The sequence below is a fragment of the Rhopilema esculentum genome, chromosome 12 (genome assembly GCF_057945365.1).
Source record: "Rhopilema esculentum isolate cy_ngs chromosome 12, ASM5794536v1, whole genome shotgun sequence".
Classification (NCBI taxonomy): domain Eukaryota; kingdom Metazoa; phylum Cnidaria; class Scyphozoa; order Rhizostomeae; family Rhizostomatidae; genus Rhopilema; species Rhopilema esculentum.
This window is the reverse complement of record NC_142826.1, coordinates 518,461-537,181: the sequence shown is the minus strand read 5'-3', so window position 1 is coordinate 537,181 and position 18,721 is coordinate 518,461. Positions and strand designations below refer to the sequence as shown.

General features: G+C 38.0%; 1 protein-coding gene across 1 annotated transcript in view; it reads left to right on the top strand.

Moving 5' to 3' along the window:
* LOC135681441 (uncharacterized) overlaps nucleotides 1-18,721 on the top strand; it is a 77,356-nt gene that overhangs the window by 9,582 nt on the left and 49,053 nt on the right. Inside the window, exons 17-39 of the mRNA XM_089111673.1 lie at nucleotides 109-366; nucleotides 606-911; nucleotides 1,176-1,499; nucleotides 1,805-2,116; nucleotides 3,278-3,607; nucleotides 4,009-4,323; nucleotides 4,599-4,925; nucleotides 5,305-5,634; nucleotides 5,948-6,268; nucleotides 6,861-6,993; nucleotides 7,292-7,482; nucleotides 7,970-8,296; nucleotides 8,692-8,988; nucleotides 9,158-9,463; nucleotides 9,764-10,090; nucleotides 10,432-10,713; nucleotides 10,933-11,028; nucleotides 11,213-11,437; nucleotides 11,662-11,985; nucleotides 12,356-12,685; nucleotides 13,068-13,391; nucleotides 13,556-14,050; nucleotides 14,599-18,157. Coding sequence (XP_088967799.1) covers nucleotides 109-366; nucleotides 606-911; nucleotides 1,176-1,499; nucleotides 1,805-2,116; nucleotides 3,278-3,607; nucleotides 4,009-4,323; nucleotides 4,599-4,925; nucleotides 5,305-5,634; nucleotides 5,948-6,268; nucleotides 6,861-6,993; nucleotides 7,292-7,482; nucleotides 7,970-8,296; nucleotides 8,692-8,988; nucleotides 9,158-9,463; nucleotides 9,764-10,090; nucleotides 10,432-10,713; nucleotides 10,933-11,028; nucleotides 11,213-11,437; nucleotides 11,662-11,985; nucleotides 12,356-12,685; nucleotides 13,068-13,391; nucleotides 13,556-14,050; nucleotides 14,599-18,157 — 10,039 coding nt within the window. The remainder of the gene's footprint in view (nucleotides 1-108; nucleotides 367-605; nucleotides 912-1,175; nucleotides 1,500-1,804; nucleotides 2,117-3,277; nucleotides 3,608-4,008; nucleotides 4,324-4,598; nucleotides 4,926-5,304; nucleotides 5,635-5,947; nucleotides 6,269-6,860; nucleotides 6,994-7,291; nucleotides 7,483-7,969; nucleotides 8,297-8,691; nucleotides 8,989-9,157; nucleotides 9,464-9,763; nucleotides 10,091-10,431; nucleotides 10,714-10,932; nucleotides 11,029-11,212; nucleotides 11,438-11,661; nucleotides 11,986-12,355; nucleotides 12,686-13,067; nucleotides 13,392-13,555; nucleotides 14,051-14,598; nucleotides 18,158-18,721) is intronic.

Genomic DNA, 18,721 nt, shown 5'->3' with positions numbered 1-18,721 from the left:
AACAACTGAAAGAACGTTTTGTGAACGACTTTTAGTTCCTATTATGCCAATTTAACTGCAATATGATGAAGAATTTTGCCAATGTTTCAATTCTGAATGTCATTTCAGGTTCTGTTGACGGACCCATATTTACACTTTGAAAGGATTAAAAAGTCCTCAATGACTCTGCATTCATTGGAGAAGCTTGATGTAGCATACGATCTTACTGAAAAGAAAGAAGAGTTTGACAAGCTGGAAAAGTCTGTGAACTACATCAGAGGATTTTATGAATCCAAGTTTGAATTGTATACTGAATTGTATCGTTTGTGGGAAAGATTTGAAATATGTTCCAGTCATGCCGATGACATGTTTATGGAGCCGAATGAAGTGAGCCAGATTACGTTTTTACCAGATTACTTTTTTACCAGATTACTTTTTCACCAGATTACGTTTTTACCAGATTACGTTTTTACCAGATTACCATTTTGCAAAAATTGCCCTTTTTGAATGTTTCTCAATATGACTTATGTTGTTGTCCTCACAAAATTCTCATCGCTTTTCATTAAGGTTGATTCCATTTTTGGTAATCAAATTGAATTCTCAACTTATGATTAATTTCTTTTCAGGATTTGGTGGAATATTTTGAAGAAATCGACGTCACGTTCAAAGACTTTCTGACCACCAAGGAAGCCTTGTTTCCATTGATCAAATCACAAAGTCTTCTTGAAAAGCTTTCAGTTCGTTTTGACAACTTATATAGTCAATTCGACAATGCGAGAGGGTCTTGTACCCAGGCTCTGTACAAAAGGTGCCAGTCACTAATTGATGACTTAGACGAGAATCTCAATTACGCTCAAAAGGTGTTGCGCAGCGTTGCGGAGGCGCTGTATAGCAAAACAAGCAGTCCCCACAAGTTGATGGAGCGATTGAAGGTTTGTTCAGTGCCTGCCGTAATATCAGATACCACTGTATTAACAATGACCATGTAAAGAAATTGACAGGTCCAGGGACACGTTGCAGTCTTGTAGTCTTCATTTTCTGCGTTTTAAAATGGGCTACATCAATTTTTTTTCATTAGCCGAGTTAAATGAAATTTCTTTCAGGAATTTGAGAATGAATTCTATGATAGGAGAATTTTTTAGGTATGCAAGATTGTAAACTTTTTAACGCATTTAGCCTTTTTTTACATTTAACAGAATCTTGAGGATGCAAGTCAATACCAAAGCTGCAATGAAGACTTAGAGTCCCTGAAGACACTGTCAGACGCATTAGAGTCACTCAAATATCCCGACGGAAGTTTTCAAGAAAAGCTGGAACAGCTTAAGGCAGTTTGGGCCTGCAGACAAAGCGAATTCGCGGAACTGGAAGAACAAATCGAGCCTGAGCTGAATGTACAGAATGAATACTATGAAGGACTGGAATCTTTATCAGAGTGGATTGATACAATGGAAGACTTGATCGAGTCGGCGAAAAACGCGGACAATTATGATTTGTTTAAAGAAGCCGAAGATTGTTTCCAGGTAACATTCCATCTTTAATGTTAATATCCTGAATGAGAAGATTTTGCCAAAAACTCCGACCAGATTGTCGTCGCAATTGGGAATTCTTTATATCAATGTATCGCAACTGAATAGGGTCCAGACGACTCATTATTAATTGAGACATGCATTTGCTTTAAAACGTGATCGCGTTTTAGAATATTTCGGTAAAGGGTTTTTAGCAGACGTCGAAATAAAATCTCGTTGTCGTTTGATAATTTCATTGTTTGTTTATGTTTTGTATTCAAGTTTTATTTGAATAATTCAATTGCATGGTCTTATACTAGGAACTGACGTCAGAACTGGACATATGCATGGAAAATGCCAAGAAACTGTCCTCTACTGTAGCCTCGTTGTCAGCTAGTTGGACAATACCGGACTTAAAGGAAGATTTTAAAAGCTTGAAGAGTCGATTCGATATGATAAAAGTAACGATATCAGAAGTAGAAACGGCACTGCCATTCATGCACAAGTGTTTTGAGTACCAACCAACATTGTTAGAAGTGCTCACGTGGGTTCAGGAGTTGATACTGACACTAGAAACGGAGTTTACGGCAGATAATGTGGATCAAGTTAACGAGGAGTTGAACATACATAAGGTAAGTTGCATTTGTCATTTGGTGTTCCCAATCTTCTAGTTTCTGTAGAATGGACTTTTATTTTTATCGGTTGTGGGTTTTTGGTTTGAATACGTAACGTCTATGTTGAATTCAATGTACGAAAATATGAGAGTTAGAATTTCTTTATGAATCAGTATTTTGGTGTTCTGCTTCATAATCCGGGAAGCAAATTTTTTTGGTGAACTTCTAAACATTGGAAACTGAGACTAAAAAGAACATTCTTTGTTCAAATACCACTAAGAAAAGGAAAATTGGTTATCTCGTTGCTACATTTTCATTATTCTACCAGTGGCAATCCACTGATCTCGACGACTATCCGTAAAATATTATTAGTCATGTCTTGCGTTGAAGAAAAGCAAGCACACCGATGCCCCGAAAGTGTTTTCTTGGTACTTTTGCATTCCTTTCTATTAACTGCCTACCTGCCTAGGCTTAATAACTGTGACAACAGCCTGGGCAGGTCTATATTCCTGTTAGAAATTGGAGCATCTTTCTATTGTCTTTGGTGCGTTTAAAGTTGGATTGGTTTTGTTTTCTTTACCAAACCAATACAGCTAGCACTAGCATGACACTAAAATGCCATTTATTTTAAATAATGCATACTGAATTGTCGTCTTGATTGGTGGATATAATTCTTTTTTGTTCTGGTTCCCTTTTGATCATTTTCTGTGGTATTAATTCGGCGTTATGAAGTATTTATGATTCCTAGTCTGTCCTTTGATTCTTTTGACCTGGAAAGCAACTTTGTCTTTGTTGGTGTTGCTACAATCGTCTTTTGGATACGCCCGTTGTTTTTCGTTTTTAACTCCTTCGTATTTCTTTGACCAGCATGATCAAGCTAGTTAGCTTCAACCATTAAAATATGTCTTTTATTCTGTTTATGTTGATGTCTAGACGTATACCCTCAAGCCATCGTTTTGGCGATTGGTCATGGCACATTGAATTTACATAGCGAGCCCCTATTTGCATTCATTTATGGCCAGGGCTAGTGACATATTCGTTTAAACGTGTTTCCCTTCCTTAGCCTTAGGCATTTAAGTTTTGAAAGGTATACATATACATATTTTCCTTTTTGTTTATGCACCTGACGTTGTTAAGCTTGAATGTAAATGGAAGTTTAATCAAATAATAATGTTTTAGGAAATAGAAGAGAAGATCGAAAATCATAGAGAAAAAGTTGAAGAAACCTTGGCAAAAGGAAAGCAATTGACGAGAGAGAATCAGCTAGCTCCGGACATTGTCACCGACCAAGTTGAAACGCTAGGCCGTCTATGGGCACACGTGTTTGAACTCAGTGCGCATCGAAGGAAGGATTTAGAAGACAGTTTGCAGCATTGGAATACCTATGTTGAAGAGCTCGAGAAGTTGCTTGTGCTGCTTAATGAAAAAGAGGCTTTATTGCATAAGAATAACGACAGCGTTCATCTATGGAACGAAGACAAACTCGATGAGAAGATTTCCGAATACCAGGTTGCGCTTAATGAAGTCGAAACCCTTTTCGCCTTTTAGTCAATGTCTTCATTTACAGCAGGTTTTATTTCCTACAACTTAAAATAAGTAGAAGTTTATGGACTTCTGGTGTCATGTTATTTGCTATCCGTTGGATAATGTCATTTATGGCAGAAATGTTTCTTATATTATAGCTAATTAATTTTATCATTTGCTTTCTTTTAGTGGTTTGAACAGGTGCAGCTTTGAATTGATATTCTTTTAAACAGATTATAAGTATCCTTATTTGGTCTTTATTCGCCACAAACTAACAATAAATCAGTTATCATTTGCAAGCCCAAATAACGAATCAAGGCAGAAATTCGTTTTATCCATTTAGACAGGATTTGTGTGCTTATTGTTTTCTTCTTTCTTTTCCTCAGCTTTTGGACGAGGAATTAGATGCTGATCTTGAAAAAGAGGCCAGCGTGACTGAGGCTGCAGAGAAAATCATGGAGCACATGTCATCATCCGGGAGCGAGAAGGTTATGGATGAACGGATGCAGCTTGAACGACACAAGAAAACTATCAAGATTGAAATTGAACAGAGAATGGACACATTAAAAAGCGAAAAGCAAAAATGGAAATCCTACTTTGAGAATAAAAAGCAATTTGAGGATTGGCTGAAAGCAACTGAAAAAAACTTGACAAGTCTTTCAACTGGTGCTATAGATTTGGAAACGCCAGCCAGATTCCAGGTATTTCAGAGCGCTGTATCTACTCTCTGACGCTTTAGCCAAGATCCAATAATTTTCCTGTCGATTTCTACGTACTTCTTTTTACTTTGCTACCAATTCATTGGAAAGGTGGATTTTGTCTTCTTGCAGTGATAACAGCTCAGCTTGTTTTTAAATCAAAATGTGAAATGTTTGAATGAAAGCAGTTTGAAAATTGCACTCAGATACACATTTCAGTACATGTTCGTTTGCTTGCTGAAAGCTCTATTTTTAAGACCAACTTTTATCTTTTGCAGGAATTAATTGAAAAGATTGTAACAAACCACAAAACTCTTGAGTTTCTGAACACTCTATCGTCTGGTTTTGTGCTGGATATACGTGACCAGCGAGCGATGGATTTGCGAAACAACGCTTGTCATTTAAACGATCGATGGGACAAGCTTTACGAGCAGGCAAAATGCAACGCCGAGTATGCGAAAAAACACTTGAATCCTTGGTTTTCGTATCGTGAAAAGATCGAAGAAATGACGAAATGGCTGGAAAGTACAAAAAGCTTGACAGACGTTGAGTTGAAGCAGTTTCAAAAATTGGAAGATGCTAAAAAGGTTCTTGACGAGGAAAAGGTGAAATTTGCGAAAATGGTTTAGATTTTAAATGTTCATTATTTTTTGTTTCTAAAGATGTTTCATGCTATTGTGATTTCTATGGTCTATCCGTATTTCTCTTATCTTTGTCTATTTATGTTTTGTCTGTGTTTTGTTATTTTTTGTTATTTTTACTTGACCGATTGATACATCCTCGTGTTTTGCCACGTGTGAAGTACGTTTTTAATGTACCAAATCCAGCGACAAAGATGTCTCTTGCAGGATATTTGACCCTGTTGAGTAACATTCCTTGACACGGTTAACTGAACGATGAGTCAGTGTAAAGTAGTGAATCCCACTTGCATTCAAGATGATCGTTTTGCTAGAGGTTTTGATGTTGTTTTTATCTTGTGAACAGGCAAAGCTAAATACTGTGAAGAACAAGCGACCGAGTCTTGAAGATCTCATCTGGAAGGGCTCTCTTTTGCCAAACAAATACAAATTTGCTGTCAGAATTGACATCAGGTCAGAACTACAACATCTTGATGAGAGCTGGACCAAAGCAAACAACATTTTGAGCGAACGAGTAAATCACGTGACAAAACTCTATACTCATTGGGAAGCCTGTTGCTCTGAGCTAGATTCCGTAGAGTTATGGGTTGACGGCGTTTGTGTCATTCTTGATAATGAACAAAAAACCAAGCTTAGAGATGGAGAAAAATTACAAATATTTTTGGTGAAATTTCAGGTAACTCATTTCACTTTCATGTAGAAAGTGAATTAATCTTTGATTATGTCGTCCTCTGCTGTTATGATTATGTTAGGAAGTGCCGCCATCACCCCTTCGTGGGGGTAGCGTGCCCCTTATTAGCGATTTTTTTCTTCAGTTTCAACGGCCCATGATGTAATGAGCTCGCTATAGGGTAAATCAAGTGGCCCAGATGATTTCAGCAGTATTTGGTTTATGTTGTACGCATCTATTAAACAGGTGCAAGGTATTGTTTTTGCACTGTGCATTATTGCAAGACAGACTCTGATGTATGTATTTTCTCTGTTATTAGACAATTTTAGATGACTTGCCAGGCAAAGAGACAATTCTGCAATCGATATCCGATAAAGTTGTTGAGCTTGAGGACAATGGAAATTTGATAAATATTGCTGTTGAAAAGGAAAAATGTGAAGGAATTCAGGCTCAATTCGAGGCCATTGCCTCCACCATTCGAAACAGAAAGGTTGTGATTGGAAACGATGTAGAAAAGTGGAAAGAGTACATCAAAAGGCTTGAAAAAATGTCTGATTGGGTTCAGTCACGAAAGGATCTTATGAATTCGGAAAAGCCGAAGGACAAGCAGTTAATCGAAAGACAAAAACAGCAGTTGGAGGTTCTTTGCGATTCTTTAAACTAATATGCTTATAAATTTTATATTTGGTTTTTTCATGTTGTTGGTTGTCGAAGAAAGTTTTGGTTGTCACTGCGTTTCATCGCTGTAGAAGCAGCTGTTTTCATGAATGAGAGAGAATTCAAGGGTTTTACATGCTAATCTATTAATATTCAACAGTGTCTGCATTCCTCACTGTCAGTTTAACGCGTTTTTCATAACCTTTCCCTTGTGTCCTACAAGATGTTCCTACAACTTAACAAACGAACACGCCTATTGCAGGGCCACCTTTTTAATTAAGTGTCAAAAAATTTCCGTGATTACTTAGGGATCCCGTGCTTTTTCATTTCAAGGTAGTGATTTTGCGTTTTTTCTTCATTAGGTAAGGTTCTCGCGCTTTTCATTATTTGATAGGGACCCTGCGCTTTTTCATTATTTGATAGGGACCCTGCGCTTTTTCATTATTTGATATTTCAGTATAAGGTAGATACCTCGTGCATTTTCACTATTAGTCTTCCATTTCCACATATCAAGAACCTCATCTTCAGGGCTTTTCTGCTTTTCGATTCTCAACCACCTTTTCACTGATCACTAGGGTTTGCAGCATGACCTAGCAACGAGGCGGAAAGAGTTTGAAAATCTAGTGAGCGAAGGCTGGAGCTCATTTGCATCATCGTCAGAAAGTGATGGAAGCAGTGACCTAGCGGACCGATTAAAAAGCATGACTGGTAAGAAGGCTTTAATTAGAATTGAAAAGCCGCTTTGTTTGATATCCAAGGCTTAATTTTTATTTCTCTTTGACGATCAAATTTAATTCCTGCAGGTTTTGGAATCCAAAATCAATTATTTGGAAAAAATGTCGAAAAAGATGGCGAAACGACCAGTTTTTATCCCAACCTAGCCTTTGAATAGGATGCGAATTTAGACTGCCGAATTTTCATGTACCTTCTGGAGTTTGGGCTGAAATTATTTTATTTTGATTGAATTTCTCCAATCAAATTGTTTTCACTTTCTTTCATGCTTCAGGAACATGGGATGAGATGTCACGATGGGCGGCTGGTCGGTATCAGCTGCTGGTTTTGTCAACTCATTACCAGGACTCTTCAGAACAGCTTGCTGAATATATCAACAAGATCGAGAGGAAAATATCGCTATCGTCCGAAGATATCCCGGAATGCATTGTGGAAAAGATCAGGGCTCAGTCTGCCAAGGCCAGGGTAAATATTAAATTGTTTTCATTTCCGATTGGCCTCCAGTAGATTATTTTGCATGTTTGTTAAGATTATTTAGACAGCACTACCTTATCTTTGTTAGATACTGTTTTGTACGAATATAAGGTTGAAAAGGGTGGAAAAATTGCTTTTTCAGATCCTTGACCGGCAGGCTTCGTTCTGTGCAAGCCAGTTTATTGTATCTCATAATTATGAAGAGACTGAAATCGATTTGATTGATTTATCGTTTTTTAAGCAAAGGCATCTTACTTTAGACACCAGACACCAGAGGACACCAATTTCTTTAAGGTCAATAAGAACACTTGAAAATCAATGATTATTCAATTATTAGTTAGTTTATCGCATGTTACAGTCATTGTTTATGAACTTCGATTGATAAGCGCATTTTACAGTCATCATTTATAAACAATGTTAGAGATATTTTGTTCGCAAAATGTTGCTTGTGTGAAAAACTTTGAGATTGTCTATGAAGGAGATGATCGAGAGCTGGCACGAAGAGTGTCAAGAGCTTGATGTAACGTTTAAAGATGGCAGACTGGTACTGTCGCAAAGTTCCGAAATGCCAGAAACATCTTTCGAAGAGCAATTGGGTGGCCTAAATAGGAAATGGTCAGAGATGGTAGTTGGTGTGGAAAATCGGAAGAAGAAAGCGGAGATGATAGCGAAAAATTGGTGGGAGTTTTCAAAATCGAAGCTTAGGATGTTGAAATGGATGGAGAAGAAAGAAATGGACTTGAATCAGGAGGACATTGGAGGAGGCGGGTTAGAAAATGCTGTTGATATGGAAAGGAAGTTAACTGTGAGTACACTTGGTAGTGATGTAGTGCGTGAAGTTTATATCAACTAGTGTAACCGATTTTTGTTCAAAGTCGTCTTTGCTTTGTTTTTTATGCAATTATTTTTCATATTATTTTATATCACGAGGTTTTGTTTGTACGTGTTTATTTTAAGTTTTATCATTTTTAGGTATAGAGAGTATTTATGAATGACTTTCTAGGCTCTATTTGTTTTTCATCAAGTTTTTATCTTGAAATGTTTTACTGTTATTACAGATTTTGTCAGGATCTACTAAGGAATTCCTTTGTCATCTGAAAAAGATGGCTCTTTGTGTTCAGGCCTGCTTCTAGGCTCTAGGCGTAATCGATAAGATTGTTTCCATGCGAAACATGCTTGGTAAATGTCATCTTCCTTTAGGATATGGTCGAGAGAATAAACTCGCGTAAAACCGACATCAATAATTTATTGAGTAAAGCAAGAGAACTGGCAGGAGAAGATGCAAGTTTGCTTGAAGACGTAAATGAACGCTTTAGCAATTTGCAATCGTTAGCGTCGAAGAAGCGTGAACAATTTGAAAAGCTGATCAATAGATGGAGACGAATGACCGAGCAACGAAAGAAAATGATTGGGGTCTTAAAGACAACTCAATTTGTTGCCAGCAGGAGGCCAATCAAAACTTCAAAAGATGCAAGAGGAGAATTAAGTGAATTGGAGGTTGGTGGGAAAAATATATTTTTTTCTCATTGTTTTGCATTGATCGTAGTCTTCCGTTAAATAAAGAAGTTGAAAACTATTTTTTAATGATGACATTCGTTTATTATTTAGTTTACTGTTTACATTACAGTTTTTCGCTTAATCTTTGTGTTGTTTTGCTTATGTCAAGATTGCATCCTTGGATATCCAAGCCATCAAAGCGTTCAACCAGGATGAAGATTTCAACGAAGAATCTTTAGTTAATGATTTTGAGAATGTGGTAGGTTTTGATATTGTCGCCGAAGCTAAAGAATTCGCAAATATCCAAAAGAAGGTGCAGGAAGTGATCACCAGTGTCGAAGAAAAAGCTCAGGTTTTAGGACATGTTGCGGAAAAGCTGGAAGCCATAGAAAAGGAGAAAGATAATTTTGACGAGTGGGCAAAAAATGTTAAGAGAAAATTTGAATGTGGAGAAATCATGGATGATACTATAAAGGTATATATATGAAAATAAAGAAAAAATACGAGTTGTTTTAAAAAGAACATTCTGTTGGTGAATGTATATGCGGAGGCAGATGCTATATAGCCAGCAATTTGTCAATGTATGTATGCTAAGGCGGTCAAACTTTAGGCACTGCTACTGCTTGTCGTTTAACATATTTGCAGTATTAACTACTGACCCCTTGTGTACATTTATTTGCCTGGCCATTTTTGACTTGACCCATGTTTTCTTAGAAATAACATTATGTAAAAGGCTGTTGAAAGCCCAAATGAGCATACTTCCTTCATAACTTAGGGTCAATTGGATTCCAAGCTGAAGTCAATTGAGTCTGTAGACAAGAATGCTGCAAAACTGCTAACGGGAAGATCTTTGTCTGTCGAAATTGATCCTGAGTTGGTGGAAGGAATGATATCCGAGATGCATTCCGAGATAGAGGAAATAAAGGAGCTTGCTAGTTTCCAGGCCACTCAAGAAAAAGGCGACTCGATTGCAGAGCCGTTACAGTCGCCCTTCTCACATCTTAGCAGTTTGCTGACTGATGTCAGAGCAACGCTTCCAGATCTGGCCTATAATATGAATGACACTCGAGATGATGCACAAAACAAATTGAATCTTCTTCAGGTAGACACATTGACTTATGTTGTTTGTAGTTGTGAGTGTATTGGTCGAAGCCTGTAATTGGTATTCTGGAAAAACAGTGCAACGATCATGGCTTCCCTGTTATGTTGCTTCGTCCTTTTATCATCGGAACACCTTACATTTTCTGTAGTACTCACATCTCGACCGCACATCTTTACTTGTTAAGTTTGTCCACATTTACAAAGAGCTCGGTTATTCTGTTGTTTGGTTTATTCTGTTGCAGACTGCTTTGATGCGATGCTATTCTGCAAGAATTTTGCCTTTTTGTTGCTACCTTTTAAAGTTTATGTTGAAGTATTCACTCAGACTCATTTGTATGCTAGGAATCACTTATAAAAGTTGAAGAGGAGGTTGACAAGCTTGAGCACGATAGCAGAGAAGGTGAGGAGAAGGAGGAGCTAGAGCGAAGAACTGCGCAGCAACTGCGGGAGGAGTTGGTCATTCAGCGTAACCAATTGCGAAAGTTTGTTTCGGCAGTGGATAGTTTTGAGGACAGTGTTTGTGAATGGAATGAGTTTTTGCAGGAGGCGGAAAAAGAGCTCTCAAATTGTCAGAAGGGTCCAAAAAGTGTTGAAGAACTGGAGGAAAACTACGAACGACTGCAGGTAATCGAATCAGTTTTCATCATTTGTTTTTTCACGTTTTGGTTTATAAATTGAGATTGGTTTCTTCGTTATTTAGCTGTCTTTATAAAGTGTATTGGCCAAGTAAATGCACTGTCAAAAGAACACATTTTGGCAAAAGAAACCTAAGAAATGAATGAGTCTGGTCAATATTTTTTCATTATTGACTTATTTCTTAATGGTTTTGTTTTTTGTCTACAGGGTCTTCTGGACGACATGGAGAAAAACGATCGAATGATTGGTGATGTTTACGATAAAGGAGATGAGTTGCTGCACAAAGCATCTGGGGATATGAAGGTGCCATTATTTTAGCCATAGCTTTTCAAATTTATCTCGTATATAATATTTCTTTTTCATGTAGGCTCATATTTTAAGTTATTTTGCGTAAAAGTTTTTTTAGGTCTTTCTGTGCAACGTTCTCAGATTTACCAGTTTTGTGAGTCAATTTTGATGAAATGTATAATTTTTTTCTTTGCTATAGACTGAACTCGAGAGAAGGCTTGAAAAAATCGAGCATGATTGGGCAGCGTTTTGCGAGACAGCCGCTGGGGCAAAATCAAAGATAGAAGAGGATCTTGGCAAGTGGAAAGACTTTGAAAAAGAGTGCGAAAAGTTGATTTTGTTTTTCACTGAATCAAAAAGCCAGCTATGTATGAATGCAAAGTTCGACTTGCAAGGGACAAGCATCGAAAAGAAGAAAATATTGGTATGTTTGGCAAACTCAAACGAGTTTTTTTATTCTTAAGTTCATTTAACTGCTACGTTTGCCATCTGTCTTGTATTTGCTGGCAATTCCTTTTCACGATTTATCTGTAAAATTTTATGCTCTTTGTCTCAAGATATCGAAAATTCAGCCGCGTTGTGCATTCTAAAGTATACTGTCTTTTTACGCCCCTTTTTTAATAGATTCTCCTTTTAATTTTCTGACAGGGTCTAAAGAAACAGCAAAGCCAGAAAGAGAGGCAAGTTAAAGTTATCGAGAATCAAGCTTTGCTGTTAAAAGAACACCATTTTCAGGCCACCAGTATCGTGGTCATGGTGGAAAACGTGTTAGAGGCAAAGCGAATGTTTGACGATGCCGTCAAAAGACGCGAGAAAGTACTCAACACAGTCATCAGCTTGAATGACGAGCTTCAAAAAAATATGAAATTCCTTGCAGAATTGATTCAAAAACTGGAGAACGATTTATCTGTTGACGGTCAAGCAATTGAATCGGGCCCTGAAGGACTGAAAAAAGCTGCTGACTTGGCCGAGGTATGAGCAATTCAGTTTACAAATATAAAAGAGCCCAGATAGCCGGGCATGTTTGTTAGAAATACGCTTTTTCTCGAAATGAATTAACCACACTTGTGACATCGTCTCACTTCCTTCGAAAGCCTTGGAATTTTTTTGACTGAATAATCCAAAACTTTTGCAAATTTAGACACTCAAACTAGCTGTATAAACAGTGCAATCTTAAGCTTATGTTCAAGGTTAGGCTTTTACACCTATAAGAATGATAGTTGAACTACAACTGCCAGAAATCATTAGCGATCTGGTTCTCGTCGAAAGAAGACATCGATCAAGAATAGGACCTATGACTGGTTTCTTTCTGTAGTTTAACTTTGTTAGTTTGTATTTTTAGGCCTTAATGGATGAGCATCTGTCTTGCTCCTCTAAACTTTTAAGTGCAAAGCAACTGTTGGAATTAATCAGCCAGAGCCTTACCGATGCTAGTAAGAAGAAATTAAGCGAAGAAGTCTCTTCCTTGGAAAATAATTGGCACAAACTTGGAGAAGAAATCTCGTCAAAGGAACATGAGATGAAAAAGATATGTGGAGAGGCAAACACCATCTTGGATTTAGTATCAGAATGCAATGGAAGGTTGGGCGATTTGGAATCCGGTTTAAATAAAATAAATGTGAATTATTCTGATGATTTGCAAAACGTCGAACTCATCCAAAAACAGTTATCTGTGAGTATACCTTTTTTCTTTATTTCCTGTAAGACTGAGCTGTCATGTAGCCTGTGTCTCCCAAAGGCCCCTAGGGCAGAGTATAATTGTCCACGTGGGCCCAGTGTAAGTCGATTGCCTGTATACCAGTCTAGGCCCATATGCTATTTTGAAGAATGGATCTGGTAGCCAAGACCCTCTCCTCAAAGTTTGGGCCAGACTTATAATTTATTGGAGTGATTGTCACTGTTGTAGTTTATTTTTGATTTTCAAAATTAGATTTCTGTCTTTCTTTTTATCGTCATAAAAAGCAGTGTCTTGATCCTCCCCAACCTAGATTATTGTTGCAAGATATCTTACTGCTGAGATTTCCTATACCTTAACGCTATTCAATTGATTGTAGGATATCAAAGAGGACTTGGATTCTGTTGGCCACGCTCACGATTTGATACGCGATGAGATCGATTCTGCAAAGCTTCCAATAGTTGCTGTGAGATTTTTGAAAGAGAAGCTCAACGATTCTTTGAAACTTAGGGGACGACTGATTTTAAAATCATCTCAAGCACAAACTGAGCTTGAAGATAAGGCAGTAGATGATCAAACAGGCGTCGAGGCGCATTTGAACGGCTGCCTGGAGTGGCTTAGAGAACTTAGTGGCATTTTGAGCGAAGATGGTAAATTTTGTGACTCTGACAAGACAGTGGAGGATCAGAAGAAGAGGCTTGCGGTAGAGCGAATATTTATTGGCTTTTTGACTGCTTAAGTAATGTATTATGTTTGCAATATATTGTTCTTTTTCTGTCAGCCTTGAAGTGTGAATTGAGACTTTGCAGGTGCCTTAGATGTAGACTATTCTCAAACACTGTCGTAATTTGAAATCTTGAATCGTAGGCATTGAAGTCTGAGTTGAAATTAAAAGAGGGCATCATGATGAAGCTATTTTCTGGCAAGTTCAATGTCGACAACAATGTGAAGGAGCTGCAAGGTATTGTTGAAAAGGAATTGACAACTCTGAATAACGCAATTAGCGAAAAGGAGGCAGATCTCCAAAGCGTTGGTGATAGGAAGAATTCTTGTCACGAGGAAGTTAAAAAGTTAATGAAATGGCTCAAAGCAACGGTCAACGAACTTCCGGACGTACAAAAAGAGTCAATGGAGGACAGCCTCGCTTTCACTCTTAACATTCTGAAGTCAGTGGAAGAAAAGAAACATTGGCTTGCGTCAATAAGTGAGAAGTGCAAAGAAATTGGCAGGGAGTTGCCGAAAACCGAACAGATTCTGCTGGAAGGGAAACTTTATGAACTTGAAACGTTTTTTGAAGAGTTCGAAAGACAGACAGAACAGCTTCTGAGCGAATTGCAAGAGAAAAAAAATGAAAGAAAAAGAGTAAGTAGCTGTTAATTGAAAGTTTGCTCTATCTTTTGGTAAAAATTTCAATATAGATGCGCTTGTGACTTGCTTACATGAAGCATCAGGAATTCTCTGTTGTAGCAGCTGGATTTGGGAGAAACTATGGGGCGAGGGGATCCGCTCTTAAATCAATAATATGGTATAAGCTATTTGTGAAAGCATAACAAAAGTAATTACTTTGATCTGAAAGCCCCATTTTGTGGCACTTTTTTTCGTTTTTTCAATTTTGAATCAATCGTTTCCTGCTGGAGTCTGCGATTGCGCAAGCATTTTTCTATTCGTTGATCACGCTGGGTTAAATATATGAGTTTAAGTCCTTTTTTTATGAACTAAATAATCCTGTATCGCACACTTAATCGAATATAATGTTACTGAACAATCTGTGCTATCACTTGTATCGAAAATAAACAACACGTTGGGTATAATTGCTCTTGGAATGAATGGGGAATTTTCAGGGGGATATAATATTTGAGTCAAAAGTAACTGTTTGATGCATTCAGTGTTTTGCTCGGTGTTTCTTTAAGGTTGACGAGGACGTGGATGATTGCCTTGCGTGGGTCCAAAAGGCTGAAGTTGTATTTAGCAGTGATTTAACCTCAATAACAGACGAGGATGCTATGATGGAAGCATTCGGAAAGCATGAGGCCATGTATCGGGAAATGGATCAGCGCAAAGACCGAATCGAGACTGTTCTAAGATGCGGCAGTAGCATGCTTGATGTTTTTCCATCGGCAGATAAAGGAAGCATGAAAGAGAGGCTAGATCATTTGCTCAAGAAGTGGAGCAACCTAAGTGAGCGGGCTTCTTCCAAAGAGTCGAACTTTGACAACTTTGTATCAGACCAGGAATTCTTTTATGAAAATTTGGAGGGCTTCATTGAATGGATGCAGAAGCTAGGCTGCATGATTTCCGAGGACATAGACGAAGAAGCGGGAAAATCTGTTTTAAATAATTGTTTACTTGAACATAGGGATCTTTGTGGGGACATTAAAGGTCACAAAAAGATGTACGAGAAATTGATCGAAAACGGTAACAAGATTCTGGAAGGATTACCGGTAGAGAGGAAAGCATCATTTGATGGGCATCTGCGCAGGCTAAAATCAGGATGGGAAAATCTAGTCGATGTTGCCATTGAGAAAGAGCAGGACTTGGCATTGCTTGCAGGTGATGCAGAACAGTCTGCTTTGTTGAAGCAAGATGGCGTGGCAAGAGACAAACAGCAGGATATTGATAGTATTCTTTCTGAACTGGGTGTTATTGCCGATGGACTAAAGAAGGTAAGAGTAGATGTAGCTCGTATGCCTTGTCAAGGCACGGTTTCTGAGCTGATGCAGAATCACTTGGCAATGTGCCTGCAGTCGGATGCAGAGATGGAGAAGTTGGATGCGTTGGTTGCCAAAGCTGCTAAGTTGCCACAAGGCAACGAGGATCGAATAAAAATCGACTGCAGTGTAGAAGAACTACAAGAAGAATGGCAAGCTCTTGTCGAAGGGCTACACAGGGAGCGATCCGATTTAGAGAAAGCTGTAGAATTAGAGAGGACTGTTGAAGAATTGTCAGATCAATTTGAGGCGATGGATGGCAAGGAAAACGATGAAAATGGAGAATTAGGACTGGTTGATCAATTAGACGGCAGTTTAGAAGATCTTTCGATCTTGATTGACAAAAACATGTCCCTACAAGATAAGGTTTTGGGGTTGCCTGAAAAAAAATATGGCCAGGTTAAGAGAAATTTGTTATCCAAAGTCGAAGGTTTGATAAAGAAAGCCGAAGTGAGAAAGCAAAAAGTTAAAGGAAAGATCGATTCAATTTTTGAGATCAACTTGCTTAAACAAGAAGCTGAAGGAATTTTGTTTAAAGTGGCGAGTTTGAATGAAACTGAGTTAGAAAAGGATGCAAATGCTAACGAGAATGAGGATAAAATAAAAACAATATCTGGATCAATTGTGGCTCGTCAAAGTTTGTTGGAGAAAACTATAAGGTTGAAGTTGAAGCTTGAGGACAGTAGAGAACACGGTGCTATTGCAGACTATGTTAGACACTTTGAAGACATAGAAAGTAAGCTTACAGCAGAATTAGAAAAGGACGAGAGAAAACTGGTCGACATGAAGACGTCAAAGCGACTTAGAGATGACGTATTTGAAGATTTTGATGCGTTAAGAATTGAAGGGCGACTTAAAGAGTTGGGTGACAGTTTGCCTTTGTGTGGAGATGTCTTACAATTGCAAAGTGCAGTACATAAGACAGAAGGAATTAGAAACGATTTAAAAGAGCTTAGAAGAAAGGCGGAGGAAATTAGAAATTGCTTTGAGCAAAATGATGATGCTGAATTGGAGGGGCTCCTGGAAACCATCAGTCAATTAGAGAAGCATGCAGAATTGATAGCGAAAACTGCCAAAAATGGTTCAACTATAGTTGAAAAGTCGAGCACACTAGGAATGAAATTTGCAGCTTTGGAAAATGATTTGCTTTCATTTGAAGCCTCTCATAATCTGAGGGAACGGAGTATCTTGCTACGTAGCGTTGAAAAAGAAATTCTTGACGATGTTAAGGAACTAAGGAAAGAAGCAACTGAAATGCAAGATGACCGACTAAAAATGTTCCCTTCGCTTGATGATTTCCAAATGAATTTGGTTGCATCCAAAATAAAGGCAGCAGAGGAAATTGAATCGGAGGTATGCAAGATTAAGACGTACTTAGAGAAAAAAAGAAGAATGGAATCAATCGAAAAGGCCCTACTGTCTTTCCAGCAAGTTGCAACTGATCCAATGACGACCCTTGAGAATGCAAGGGAATCTGCTGTAAAGGCCCTGAGTGAAATTGAGAATCTGGAAACTGAATTAGATGTTATAAGTAAAAGCAGTTTTGCAGAGGAGAATGGATCTGAGCATGCAGCGGGACATAAGGTTGAAATAAAGAGATTACTATCATTTTGCCAGGATAATAAGAGAAAGATAAGTGACAAAATACAGTTGGTTGAAGAAGCCAAACAGAGAAAGTTTGACCTAGAGAATTTCCTTGATGAGTGCGAAAGTTTTGCTGATACTTCAAACGCTGGCGGTAAATTTGCAACAATGGAACAGCTGTCAAAAGGTATAGAACAGATTAAAGTGGAGAGCGAAGCTTCTGTGAAAAAATTAGAGCAAATGGACAAGGATTTGTCAGAAAGATTTTGTCAGCTAGGAAAAACAGATGAAAATATAGCGGGAAAAACGACGAGGGTAATTGAGGCACTACAGAAGAAAACATTGTTTTTTGCTACCACAGAGAAACTAGCACATGACTATATCGACTTGGCAAATGTAATAAAAAGGGATCTTGAGAATCTCCACGTACCGGGGCTCGATGAATCTTATAAAATTGAAGATGCTGAAGTGAAAGCTGAAGATTACAAAACAAAGATAGAAGATGTTAGAAAAAAGATAGTGGCTTTAAGCGAACTCGCTAATGTGATTTACGAACAATTAGAAGGAACGGAAATAAATATTCAGGAAGAGATGGATGAGCTTCAGAGGGAAGTTGAATTGAAAGAAGATCTAGCAGTGTCCTTTAACCTGGACCTTGCAAATGCTAAGAAGAATGTTTGTCGTAACAACGTTGGCTGTGAAGAATTATTTGATTGTTTTAAGGATGCAAACGAGGCCTTTGAAAGAGGGTTGAAAAATACAAAATCATATGCAGCCTTGTCGCAGCACATTAACGGTTTTATTTCAGATATTGATTCTCTTGATGCAAAAGTTGTTTGTTTATCAAATGACTTGGCAAATTCAAGTACACAAATGCCCGCTTATGAAAAAGAACTACAAGGTGAGAAGATCAGCCATTTAAAGGCGAAGGTAAACGCAGCCAGAAGTCGAGTTTCTAACCTACAGAAAGATATTTCGATCATAAACGATAAAATTGCAGAGAATGAAAGCTCTATGGTATATATCGAGAAATGGATGGATAACGTGGCCTCAATTTTACGAGAAGAAAACATGAAAGATGTTGGTAAGGAGCTCGGTGAACTTGAGAAGGTTGAAAACGAGTTTGATGCGACCGCAGAAAAAGTTCAGAGGATCTGTGAAAACGTCGTGAAATCAAGTAAGTGATGTTCATTTTTTGTCATCTTGCAGATAATGCAGTGTCTGGTGCTGACGTGTTAAATTCACCGTATTTCTTTATTTTTTGAGTAATTTCCACCTCCCTGTTACCCTTCAAGCAAACCCAAAAAGTGGCTTGCCTCTGTAAAATCCTCCGTCGTTCTGATTCAGCGTTTTCACCACCACCAAGATAGAATAAGGGAACTATCATATTCTAACTAAATTGTGTGTTTTGCGGACTTTCTGGCGCTAAATCTTGAAAATTTTGATTCCTATTTAAGCATGAAAGAGAATCTAGCCTCTCTTTGAGAGTGAAAAAACAGCATTTAAATGAGCGTCTTTTATCCAACTATTGAAAAGGCTTAAATACATTTTGCTTGTAGAGTATTTATAGGCCTTTTCATGCCCAATTGGAATGAAGAGTTGAAAAAGTAAAGTATGCCTCATCTGTTTTGGGGTAAAGTTCTCAGCTCCGAGGTGAGTACAAAAAGCTGTTGTGTAAGTCAGCCAGGGGATCGTTATGGTGAAGATTTTTCATTCAGTAAATAAATCCCATATTAAGTAA